Source organism: Mus caroli, unplaced genomic scaffold (genome assembly GCF_978045245.1).
Source record: "Mus caroli unplaced genomic scaffold, Mus_caroli_1 scaffold_6, whole genome shotgun sequence".
In the NCBI taxonomy this organism is placed as follows: domain Eukaryota; kingdom Metazoa; phylum Chordata; class Mammalia; order Rodentia; family Muridae; genus Mus; species Mus caroli.
In genome coordinates this window covers 85,242,113-85,255,862 of record NW_028227261.1, presented here as the reverse complement: position 1 = coordinate 85,255,862, position 13,750 = coordinate 85,242,113, and the positions used below count along the sequence as shown (strand labels likewise).

The 13,750-nt window shown below is 37.3% G+C and overlaps 1 protein-coding gene across 1 annotated transcript in view; it reads right to left on the bottom strand.

The window, feature by feature from the left end:
- Megf9 (multiple EGF like domains 9) overlaps positions 1-13,750 on the bottom strand; it is a 108,440-nt gene that overhangs the window by 20,575 nt on the left and 74,115 nt on the right. The window contains exons 3-4 of the mRNA XM_021160932.3: positions 12,146-12,285; positions 2,136-2,279 (exon numbers count right to left, since the gene is read on the bottom strand). Coding sequence (XP_021016591.1) covers positions 2,136-2,279; positions 12,146-12,285 — 284 coding nt within the window. The remainder of the gene's footprint in view (positions 1-2,135; positions 2,280-12,145; positions 12,286-13,750) is intronic.

Below are 13,750 nucleotides of genomic sequence, written 5' to 3'. Positions count from 1 at the left end.
TATTCTAACTATTCAATATATACATACTTATACAGTGACAAATAACAGTGTATGCTATGTGAAAGCATCATCTTCTTTAGGAAAAATAAGAGGAAAAACATCTAGTCCCATGGATAATGATACAACTGTCTTCATATCCTGTAAGTTCATACCCATAAGTTTATGTACTACTTTTGACACCTTGTGTGCTTTCCTTTCTATAGCACTGAATGCTAATTTAGAACCCAGATCTTAGGTTTTAGACTTTTGTATTCCTTGTCTATCACAGTGAAAAGCATGTACTAGGTCCTTAATTACTATTTGTGGAATAAATGAAAGATTTTTAATAGCTTCCTATGAAAAGAGAAACATAGCAGTTCCTATTTCTAGGCATAACAACTGACTTCCCAGATGCTGCCAAATGTTCCCAACTCCTGGGATCACATGTTCATACTCGATAGAATAGGCATGAATAAGTTAATGGGGTATTGCAAACACCTCTGTGACTTTAGAGACTACATGATAAAACATACCACGGCTTATAGTTTTCCTGTTTTTGAATCATTCACTGTAGCAGATGCCTGTTGCAAGGATACTAAGTAGCTTAATGAAAATGTCCTTATGATGACTAACAGAACCTTTTTGCCCCTAGAGAGCCATATGAGTTAACCATAATGAAAGCAGATTCTATAGTCCCAATTAAGCCTTCAAAGTACTGACTACAGTCCTAAAATCTTGATGACAGTCTCATGAGAAATTCCAAGCCAATATAAACAATGAAAGAAAATTGAACTAAATGCCTCTGAAATTATGCAAGTAAACAAACAAAAATCATTTGTGTTAAAAAGGAGATAAACCAAGTGAAAAATTGGGTCATGGTAATATTTATAAATTATTTTTAAAACCTTCTTATTTAAATATTTTATAATTAAATAGAGATCAAACCCAGGATCTTCTATTTACCAGGCAATGACTCTTTCCCATAGAGTTATACACTCATTTCTTACAAATCAAATATCTGACAAGTGATTTGTATATACTACTCTATAAACACAACAATAAAAAAATTTTTTAAGATGAACAAAAGAATACCGAAAAGTATTTTCTTAAAAGAAAGTCTAAATTGGTAAATAACCATATAATTAGCCATCAGAGACAGACAAATTAAAACCATAATGCAATGAATGTCATTTCACATCTACTAGGATGGCTTTAAGTATAAAAAAGATAGCTAGTAAGTGTTTTAAGTCTGTCGACAATTTAGAACCCTCATTTATTCTTCCTAAAAATTAATGTCGGAGGACAGGAAGACATCTTGACACAGAGGATTGTATGCTCCTCCGGTCTCCACAGGCACTACACTCACATGTACATGATATTCCACAGACACATATGTATCCTCATAACTAAAAACAAACAAAAAACCCTTAGACATGGAGAGAGGTTGAAGACACATGATGTTCACCTCTGCTTTTAATACACAACATGTTCTGTCCAAACAAACTCATACACAATATACATATTCCACCTCCACAAAATGATAACATAAAATTGTGTTCTTATTTTGGAAAATCATCTGATATTTCCTCATAGAGTTAAACAGAATTAATACATGACATAGCAAATTCCACTCCTAGTGACATGCCCCAGAGAAAGTGTACACACAAACACTGGGGAACGCAGTTCAGAGGCTGAGTGCTTTGCTCGCACACACAAATAAGTTTCCAAACTCAATCTCCAGTAGTGGGGAAAACTTGAGGGTGTATTGGCAACATTTATATACACAAAAACATGAACAGAAATGTCCATAGCTGCATTACTTATAGCAGATAACTTTTAAATGTCCACCAATTCAGGGAAGAATGAATAAAATGCGGCTTCTATGCAATTTACAAAAAAAGTATGCATTACTGATACCTGTTTCAATATGAATGAACTTTGAAACTATGCCACATGAGAGAATCCAGATACATGCACAGTGTTGGCTAGGACATCTGAATTCTCAGTTCACATGCAGATTAGAATGTGATATAAATTCTTAGAAAGTAAACTGCTGTGATCTTTAATAACTCCCTTTCACTTATACCTTCTAGAACCTAATTCATCAATACAGTTTACTTCAGAGAAGGAAGTAAAGACCTAAAGAAAGACCTTACCAATGGTGCAATTGCCTGTAGAAGTCACTGCGGAACATGGGCAGCGATGGCACTGTTTTGCGGCATCAGGACTCTGATAAAATCCTTCTTTGCATTCTTCACAGTGTTCCCCTTTACTATTTTCCTGGCAGTTTAGACAAGCACCTAAAAGAATTATTGTTTCAGAGTTAGTAAACTTTAGAATCCTGCCTGCTTCAGAAAGACCACAGATTATACAGAAAAAGAAGCAGGACTACTATTTAGTTTTTATTCTGTGTTATTTTCTGAGAGGAGAGGAGAGGAGAGGAGAGGAGAGGAGAGGAGAGGAGAGGAGAGGAGAGGAGAGGAGAGGAGAGGAGAGGAGAGGAGAGATTTAGAGATGAAGACATAGCTCAACTGTAAATGCCTATGTAGCTTTCAAAGACAATCTGGGACTCCCAACGTCTGTGTGCCACCTCACAACTGTCACTGCAGTCCAAAGGGATTCTCTACACCTTCTTCTGACCTTTTTGGGCCTACAGGCATACACGGAGACAAAACACTTATACACATAAATGGATAAAATAAGTAGATCTATTTTAAAAAAAGATTTATTACTTGTGTGTATGTGCCTATGTGTGTTTCTGTGTAACATGTTTGTGCAAGTGCCCTTGGCAACCAGCAATGGGAATTGGAACTCTAATCAATTGGAGTTCCAGGTGCTTGTGAGCTGCCCAATACAGGTGCTGGGAACCCAACGTGGAGCGTCTGCAAGAAGAGTAAATGCTTTTAACTGCTGAGTCATCCTTCCAGCCCATCCTGATTTATTTCTGAACTAGCTAAGTCTAGGAATTCAATGTTCCATGAGAGAAAAGTTGGGTATGTGATTATGGTCACAATATGCACTCATTGATTGGCTATATACTAAAAACAGACTAACTTTGTGCAAAGAAAACAATAAGATAATATATATTAATAGAAGAGTATATAAGTGCAGCACTTTCATACTTTGGATACTTCTATGAACTATAATGAACTACTTATGCATACAAACATGCATCTTAAAGACAGCATTGGTTGAAAAACAAAGATGGCATATATAGAGAAAATTAACTTTGTAGAATTTCAGAAAGCCACAATAGGGGTTGGAGAGATGGCTCAGTGGTTAAGAACACTGCATATTCTTCCAGAGGCCCCCATTTAAATTCCTATCACCACATGGCAGCTCACGATCATCTTTCTCCAAATCCAGGAGATCTGGCACCCTCTTCTGGCCTTCAAGGGCACTGCATGCATATGGTGCACAGACATGCATTCAGAAAAAAGTCATATATATAAAATAAAGTATATATATATATATTTTTAAAAAAGCAACATTAAGGGGGGGAGAAGGGAGAGATGAGAAAAGGGCCAATCAGTTTTAGGTTAAAAACTGGAAGTAAGTTCTGTTCTTGACTACAATTGATGTATATTTGACAACAACTGAACGGATGTTCCTGCTCTGCTCACAAGGTCTTGATGCCTACCAGAAGTGATGGGATATGCTAATAACTGTGTGATCTTTCCCTGGGGTTCCATGTATTGAAACTAAGCCCATAAACACATTTAACTTGTCAGTTGACTAAAACTAAAGACTGTCCCAAAAAAATTGAAAAAAGAATCACATGATTGAGTTTTACCAGGAATAATATTTATTTTACCTATATATAATTTAAATATTTTTGTTTACTTTCAGCATGTGTATCCGTTTCATTTTTGTTCTGAGACAAGGGTCTTGTGACCATGGGAAGGGTGTCATATGGCTTGTCACTTTGGATGAAGTTACCTCAGTAGTTAGTGGGCCTCAGCATTAAGGTTGTTTACTTTGAGGCTTTTTTTTTCCCGAAGGTAGACATCGTGTCCAATGGGTATTTATGGTCTGTGACTATATTTATATGCATGCTTCTGAAGACTTTAGCCTCAACTATTAAATAAAAGTTGATAGTGAAGCAACTAGTGAAAAATGACCCAAAAAAGCAACACTAAGATTATACAAAAATATATAATACATTAAACCAAAAATATGTACATAGTAAAAACTTTAAATATGGACAGAGACAGTTAAGAAATTTTATGGATTATTGTCTCTGTAAACAGGCGAAAGAAAATGTATCTGAGAAAACACCTGCTCAATTTCTTTTGAAATTTTCCAATTCAAATATGTGTTGTAATGGCTATTCTTGTTTTTCAACTTAAGTACATCTAGAATTAGCTAAAACTCAAGTGGCTGGGTATACTTGCGAGAGATTTTCTTAATTAAATGATTTGAAGTGAGAAGATCCACCTTTAATCTGGACTATATATTCTGGTAGCAACGTATATAAAGAACATTGAAAACCTTTTTCTCTTTACTTGCTTTTCCTTGCTGGCAGGTCCATTTCTTCACTGCTATTAGAACCTACTTATTTAGGATTCCAGTGTATACTGAAAAACCAGTTGACACATCTAGCCTTGTGGACTACAACTACTACATGCTTGGACTTTGCATTGGTTGACAGCCATTGTTGGACTAACTGGACTAAAGTCTATAAGCCACTATAATAAATTCCATATATATGTTTATATTCATATATGTATATACATATGCATATATATTCAATTAATTCATTCATATATATTTATTCTATCAGTACTTTTCCTCTAGAGAACCCTGACAAATACAGTACTTATACATATATGGATAAATATGAAACAAAATAGTGGCAAATATTTAGAGGTGGATGCATGAGTATGCAAATTAGTTTTTGTCAATTGATATGAGCTAGAGTCATTTGAGAAGAGAGAAACCTTAGTTGAGAAAATGCCCCTATCAGATTAGCTCTGTGGTCGTTTGAATTTCCATTGAAAATGACTCCATAGGCCCCTGTGCTTGAATACTTAACCTCTAGTTGGTGAAACCGCTTGAGAAGGAGTAGAAGGAATGGCTTTATTGGAGGATGTATATCACTTGGGGTGGGCCTTCAGGGTTTAGAAGATTCCAGCTGTTCTCTGTGTGTCCTCTCTGACCAGTGCCTGAGGCCTGGCCTGACACATGAGCTCTCACATGCTGCTTCAGACAACATGCTTGCTGTTTGCTACGATATCCCCTAAATCATGATGGACTCCAACACCCTGAAACCATAAGGCAATTAAACATTTTCTTCTATAATTTGCTTTGCTCATGGTGTTTTTATCAAAGAACTAGAAAGTCATCAATACAAGAATTTAGGCAAGTTTATATGACATTTTCTTTATTAATGATTGATGTGGGAGGGCCCAGCCCACTGTTCAGGCACCAACCCTAGGAAGTGATCTTGAGTTGCATAAGAAAGCAGGCAGACTTTTCTGAAGGGAAATGGAGGAGGAATGAATGGGGAGGGAGGAAGTAGTGGAGAGGAACTGGGAGGAGAGGAGGGAGAGGAAATTGTGGTTGAAATGTAATATATGAGAGAATAAATTAATAAAAAAAGAAAAACAAATAAACAAAACACCAAACAACAAACAAAAAAGAAAGCAGACTGAGTAGGCCATGAAGAACAAACTGGTAAGCAGTGTTCCTCCATGGCCTCTGCTTCAGTTCCTGCCCACAGAGTTCTGCCTGGAGTTCCTGCTCTGACTTCCTTCAGGACTTCCTTCCTCAAGGTCCTTGAGTGCGACTTGAGATATGAAAGAAGAAATAAACCATTTCTTCTCCAAGTTGTGTTCGGTCATGGTGTTCATCACAGCAATAGAAAGCAAAAGAGGACAATGAAAAGTGAAAAATTAAAAAGTGACTAGTAAAAATCGGGAAGAAGGCAGAGTTGTGTATTTTGGGACAACACTCCTTTGGTACTCTATGACAAAGGATTCTTGAGAGAGGCACAGAAGCACCACATCTGCATCAGACCTACAACTACTGCTACATAAGTAAGTACACAAAAACCCAGGAGTGTGTTGAAATCTTACAACAAGCTAAAAACAGCTGATAGTAACATTCATGACCTCGTTCTGGATATATTTCTGTTACTCATGTAACATTTTCAAAAATGAGTGTGGTAGAAAGGACTATAAGATAAAATGATACAATATATTTTACACAGATGACAGTGTTGAAGGTATTTTTCACATATATAACAAAATAGGATGTACTCATACAGTGATAAAAACCGTTTGAGACTGTTTTCTTTCTAAATCTTCTTATATTCTGAGGACTCTATAGCTATGAATTCTGTAAGAATAAAAGTTTGCTCTTAAAAATTTTGCTTAAAATATCAGACAACTGTGGATTTAGTTTTAAAACAAAATCTATTTTAATTTTATGTTTTATTATTTTTTTAGGCTATAGAAATACATCTTAATTCTACTCCAGGAATAACAGTAGGCTACTGAAGGGTTTTAGCAGGGGACTGTCATACTTTTTATAATATTAAAAATTATTATATGGAGACTGGATTGTGGTGGGATAGAAACCTAGGGAGGAGACAATAGACAGAGGCACAAAGATCAGATAAGAAAAGGCCAACTAGTTCAGATAGGTAACAATGGCTTGGGCAAGGATGCACTATTAGTGGTTGGTTCAAGGGGAAAAGAGACAGGTATTAGTGGGAAATAAGAGTTTGGGATGTTGGGATTTTAATGTTAATCAAAGCATTCAAATGAAGCAGCCAGTTGAATGTTTGTCCATGGAGATCAAGGGAGAAATGCAAACCTGACAATAAATACATATATCAGTGGCATTACAACTAAATCTGGGGCCTGGGTGAGATCACGCAAGGGGAAAGTACAAGTGGAGGGGACAAATGTACTAAGCTCTCTCTGAGTGCAGAGTGAGCGCTATCACCAGTATAGCACTGATCTAGGGAGATGGAGCACAACTGACAGAAAAGGCAATGCAGCCACACAGGAAGAAAGCCGGGAGAGTGTGACATCCTGAAGCAGAGCAGCAACTCAGCAGTCAAGGCAGCCAGTGAACCAGGCTGCTGGAGTCTCACTTTCATGGGAGACAACCAAGACACAAAAGTGCCTTGAGTTCTTAAAATAAGTCTGCTACCTGATAACAAAGTTTGCATTTGAAAAAATAGTTGACTCTCTTACACTTTCATTTAAGAAAAACATGCTCAGCCGGGCGTGGTGGCGCACACCTTTAATTCCAGCACTCGGGAGGCAGAGGCAGGCAAATTTCTGAGTTCGAGGCCAGCCTGGTCTACAAAGTGAGTTCCAGGACAGCCAGGGCTATACAGAGAAACCCTGTCTCGAAAAACAAAACAAAACAAAACAAAAAACAAAAAAAAAAAAAAAGAGAGAGAGAGAGAGAAATGTGCTCAATAAAGAAAATTTGGAAAACAAGTAAAAGGACTAGAAAAGTGCCTCCCTAATCTCATTAACATTTCGGATACCTTCAGAGACGTCTTACCTTAGTTATAGAGATTTGGGTTTTGTCACTGCAACAGCCTAATTATATGGCACTTGTTGTTTTAAAGCCCAACTATTCACATTCATAAAAACACTGTTATTAAATCATTCTAATAGCTATTACTTCCAGACTGCTTCTGATGATTTGTAGAGAAGCACAAATGTATTTAATTTTACAGCAAACTACTAGGTGGTTAACCCAAGTTTATGGATACAGAAACTTATTAAATAACTTGCCCAAGATACAGTCAAAATTTGATTTTCTGAGATTCTAACCATGTAACAATATTAATTACACATTGTTATAAATTTTGGTGTCTAAGTGTTTTTATGTCATTACTATAATTCTGGTGAGTGTTTTCTTAACATAACGTTTTTTTATGAATTTAGAATTATTTTCTCAGAAGGTTCCTGAAAATAGAATTTCTGGCTTAAATATTTTTAAAGGGCCTTTTTATATCTACTGTCAAAATGTTCCCTGTGATATTTTTTCCAATATATTTTACTACAAAATGAGAACTTTGAAACTCTGAATCTACCTAAAACAGAAATTCCAGACATACTGGGAAGAATAACTATGCAAACATACAAAGTGGCCACTAGAGGGCGATGGTACTACAGTACTCTTGAAAACTCATCTGTGCTAAAAATTGTATGTGAACTGGCTGTTTTCAGTAAGGTGCTCACTCCTTCACATTGGATTTATACTTTTCATATGGTGAACCATTTATTTCTTCTAGAAATAAGAATTACTCAATGGGTTCATTTTACTTTATCTCCAGAGCACGTGCAGGTCAGTGTGATAACTGCCACATGCTATGAAGAAAAAAAAAAGTCTTGTAGATGGCTTTCTGGTACTTTAAATCCCCCAGGGAATAACTGATGATTTGACCCAATAAAATATTCTTCTTGTTATCCAATGTTGAATCTCACCATTCTTTTTCATATTTTACCATTAGTTTGTTCATTTATCCAACAAAAAATAAGTGGGTGCTCACTCTGTGCCAATACCTGGAGTAGAGACTGTACAAACAACAAGGATGAAGCTGTTTCTGTTCCTGCCCCATGGAACTACCATGCAGTGAGTGTGCACATGAGAGTAATGGCCACAAGTAAACATATAAACATCAGTTGTGTCAAGTACTCTGAAAACTTGCAAATGCAGTGACAGTGTGTAGTGAGGGCTTTGCATTTAGTGAGGAACAACAGGAAAGACTAAGGAAGTCACCTTTTGTTGAAGACCTGAAAGAAATCTATGATTTAATAAGGCAAAGGGGTCTGCGGTGTGCATGGAGCTGAGTTGGAAAGGCCATTCTTGTCAGGGGAAAGAACATGCATAGTTTGGGACACATTCAACAGTAAAGAAAAAGAACATTACAGACAGATGACACAATGTCTAAACAGATTTCTCTACACACACTTCACTGGACAAAAAGAATAAGCTTCCAGTGTAGATTCTTCTGGGGATCCATTCAGTTTAGATTTATTCTGATGTCCTTTTCTCATAAAATCTCATGTACTTATTAAAATCATATGTCCTGATTTTTTTCCATGTTGATGTTAAAAGACTTACGCTTAGGGCATTTGAAGATCAGAGGCACTTGTGTTTACTTTGAGACAATCTGAGTTTGCTTAGATGTGCTTTTTTCTGGTATGATTTGGCTGGGCATTTGCCGAGCTTTCTGGCCTGTAGGCTGAATGTTTTTGATCATTTAGAAAGCTTCTGGCCACCAGTTCCTGAGCCCCCTTACACTTACGTTAGACTCTGGCTGTACGCGTCTCATCCCTCCTGCCTTTCCCACTACCTTGTTATGAAGATGCTTCAGGTTACAGTTTTTATTATAACCTATGTGGATATCTTGCCTTCATTGAGTAAAAGCCTCTCTTAGCTCATACAACAAGTTATTATCTTCAAATACCATACTTTTTAGTTTTAGGTCCCTTCTATTTTAAAATTTTTATTTACCTATGTATTCTTTTTTAATGCATGAGTATTCTGTCTGCATGTATACCTGCATGCTGGAAGAGGACATCAAATCCCTTTATATATGGTCATGAGCCACCATATGGTTGCTTGGAATTGAACTCAGAACCTCTGGTAGAACAGCCAGTGTTCTTAACCACGGAGCCATCTTACGAACCCATAGATTGCTGTTTTTAAATGGATGTCTATGACTTGGCAGCTGTATATGCATGCAAGTACATATGTATGTGTGGAAGTCAGAGGATAATCTCAAGTATTAACCTCAAGAATGCTTTCCAGTTATTTTGAGAGGAGAGTCTCAATGACCTGGACTTCAGCAATTAGGGTAGACTGGATGATCATCAGCTAGTTCCAGGAATCCTCCTGTCTCTGTTTCCTGAGCTCAGATTACAACTACATGGCACTGGGGCTATAGAGATACAAGGCTGTGTTTAAGAATACTGGCTGCTTGAAAGTACCCAAGGAGCTGAAGGGGTCTGCAACCCTATAGGTGGAACAACAATATGAACTAACCAGTACCTCCAGAGCTCATGTCTCTAGCTGCATATGTAGCAGAAGATGGCTTAGTCGGCCATCATTGGGAAGAGTGGCCCATTGGTCTTAAAAACTTTATATATGCCCCAGTACAGGGGAATGCCAAGGCCAAGAAGTAGGAATGGGTGGGTAGGGGAGCAGGGTCGGGGGAGGGTATAGGGGACTTTCGGGATAGCATTTGAAATGTAAATGAAGAAAATATCTAATAAAAAATTGAAAAAAAAAGAATCCTGGCTGCTCTTCTAGAGGACCCACATTTACCTCTCAGCACCCACAATGGCTCACAACCGTGTGTAACTTTAGTTACAGGGGATCAGATGCCCTCTTAAATATTGGTACACAGACATACATTAGATAGCACCCACATTATAAAACTATGCCCAGCATTTTAACATGGGATTTAAACTCAGGTCCCTTTGCTTGCATAGTAAACACATTACTAACTGAGCTATCTCCCTAGTCTTCATGATCTCCCTGTGACCCCCTACCCCCATGTGTGTGTGTGTGTGTGTGTGTGTGTGCGTACACATGCATTGTAGTGTTATTCTCTAGTGAAATTCTATCTTTTTAATCATTTTGTCTTATTTTTCTTCTAATTCCTCAATATAATAGTTTCACTTATTTTGAAATTTCAATCTTAATTCTAATAACAGTATTATTGTAGTTCTGTTTCCATTATTTATATTTTTATTACTAGCCACATTTTTCCATTTTTGTAATCTCTGTTCTTTATTGTTTATCACACCTGTGTGGTGCTACACATCTTTAGTCCTAGCAGTGGCAGTCAGATCTCTGTGAGTTTGAGATCAGCCTAGTCTATAGTTAGCTCCAGGACATACAGGGCTATTACACAGAGAAACCCTGTCTTGAAAAAAAAAAAAAACCAAACCAAAACAAAACAAAACAAAATAAAACAAAACTAAACTAGAAGGGAAAAGGACTCTCATTTCTTCTAATAGGCAAATATGAGAAAATGACAGCCTCGATTCAATCAGGCGTGATGGCTGTTTTCTTATCTGCCAGCTCAACACTAGTTCTTCACTATTTCTTGGCATGACCTTTTGGATTAAGAATTTGGCAGACCTTTGTCTTGACATTGGGGGTTCCACCATTCACACCCATTCCATGAATCTTTAGAGTTTGGCAATGTATTAAGGAAGAGCTGGCTGCATGTTATAACAAGCCCTCTTCTTGTTAAAAGGATTTTTGTCTCCTCAGCATAAAACATCTTCTGGCCCAGACGTCTTAGTCAGGGTTGGGAGAACTGGCCTTGTGTTTTGGGCTCCTCTAGTTTCCACCTACCACTCAGGCTCCAGATGGCTGTCAAAAGCTCTCCTTCAAGTATAAATCCTTTCCTTTGGCCAACCCTTACTCCACAGCCTGTGCTCAGAATCAGCAAATCTCTACTGGAAAGAAATCATGTGGTGTATAGATGCAGCCTAACTTAGCTGAAGACATAGCTGAGCCATAACTTTTATGACTATGCCTAAGCAATCTTATACCTTTCCTTCTATAGCCTTCCTGTACACTGCAGATTACAAGAAAAAGAGTGGCATGGTAATGACTAGAACTTCTCCACTGGCACCAGGAACATTCGAGACATCTTTGATGTTAGTTTGAGATAAATTAACTACATTCTAGATTTAATGAAAGTCACCTTTGACCTTTAAATCACACAATTCTTTATTTGCTGATTCAAGTTGTGAGGATTGGCCAGTATAGCTACCACGCTTGACTCTAGTTGTGTAAGTAACCCCACAGTAAATTTCACTCAGCAATCTTGTATCTGCCTCTCTCTTTCTAAGTCATATGGAGTCTCAGTTCTTTCACACAGGAATTCCCAAGTGATTGTGGCTTGCTTGGAAGAGCTCTAACTTATTTTTCATTGTCTGTCACTGTGAAGTCAAAGTCAACACTTTGTGTTGTTCTCCAATCTTCAATCTATATGATTTTTGAAATTCATGAAATATTTTAAGTTGTTATAAAAGTCTGACTTGCCATATGCCTTATTATATCTACTTAAAAGTTCAAGGCCTTATAAACTATTTGAAAAGAATCAATGCATTAAGGCTTCAAGATTTAAGGAATAAAGAATAATTTCATGATGCTATTAAAAAATACATACCTGTGTGAACATCACAACTATCAGACCGGTTGTTGCACTGGCAAGGCAAGCAGCCTGTCTTACCAAAGCCATAATGTCCATCTTGGCATTTGTCACACATGGAGCCAGTGACACCCACTTTGCATTGGCAATTCCCAGAACTGCAAATAAAAGCAAAGACAGTGAATAAAAGTAAGTGATTTTGAAACTGTAGCTTAATGCTCCATAGATTATCTTAACACAGCCAAGAATTTCTACTAGAGTCTACTTCCAAGAAGAATAAAAGGGGACTTGAGAGATGGCTTAGTGGTTAAGAGTATTGGCTGTTCTTTCCAGAGGGCCCGTGTTCAGTTCCCAGCATCCACACTGCAGCTCACAACTCTCTGTAACTCCTATTTTGGGGATCCAACACCCTCAAACAGATATATGCAGTCAAACCACCAGTGCTCATAATACAACAATAATACATTATTAAAATGCATAAGAGGGATTATTATTACTGTAGGGTTTTGTTTTCTAGAGTTCTAGACTTGCTTCCTAGCACAGTCTGCCCTGGAACTTACCATGTAGCTTAGGCTGTCCTCAAATTCATAAACCCATTGCCCCAGCCACTTAAACTAGAGAAATTTATGGTTATATTTTAGCTAATAGTATTGATAACAATTTACAACAATCCTATTCTCTGTGCTTGGAAAGTTTAAAATACATGACAAAAGACTCATGGAGAGTAGATGTTGCTAGTGTAAAACCTTTCTTTACTGAGCACTAGAATTTAGAGCACATATCCCTGCTGTTTCTCATTCCAGGATTGTCCCACAGCTCTGCAGATATCATTTCAAACTGGAGAAAAGCATCAGACTTTACCTAGCTTCTGTCTCACAAATATGAAGAATAAGAACTTGATAGATGAATCACTTCACACCAATTTCTAGACTAGCTACTTGATATTATTCTCTATTTTGAGTCTACAAAGTAATCATAGTTCTGGGATGTAAGGTGGAGTACACAATTAAGTAAGTATGACTAGAATGGGGATGCCTAGTGAATTTCCCATTAAATTCTGAAGAGGTTATTTTTATTTATGTGTCTGTGTGTTTGTCTGTGAACATGTTTGTGGGTACGGATAGAAGCCAGAAGAGGGTATTGGGTACCCTGGAGCTAAAGTTACAGGCAATTGTGAGCTGTTAGTCTGGAGTACTAGGAACTGAGCTCTAGTCCTCTGTAAGAGCAATAATCACTCTCAAGTACCAAGCCATCTCTCTAACTCCTGCATTAATTTCTATGAAAATTTTAGGTTGCTCCACTATGCTCATAGCAGCCTTATTTATAATAGCCAGGAGCCTGAAAGAAACCAGATGTCCTTCAGCAGAGGAATGGATACAGAAAATGTGGCACATTTACACAATGGAATATAGTCAGCTATTAAAAACAATGAATTCATGAAATTCTTAGGCAAATGGATAGAACTAGAAAATATCATCCTGAGTGAGGTAACCCAACTGTAAAATAAAACACATGGTATGCACTCACTGATAAGTGGGTATTAGCCCAGAAATTCAGAATACCCAAGATACAATTGGCAAAACACATGAAACTCAAGAAGAAGGAAGACCAAAGTGTGGATAT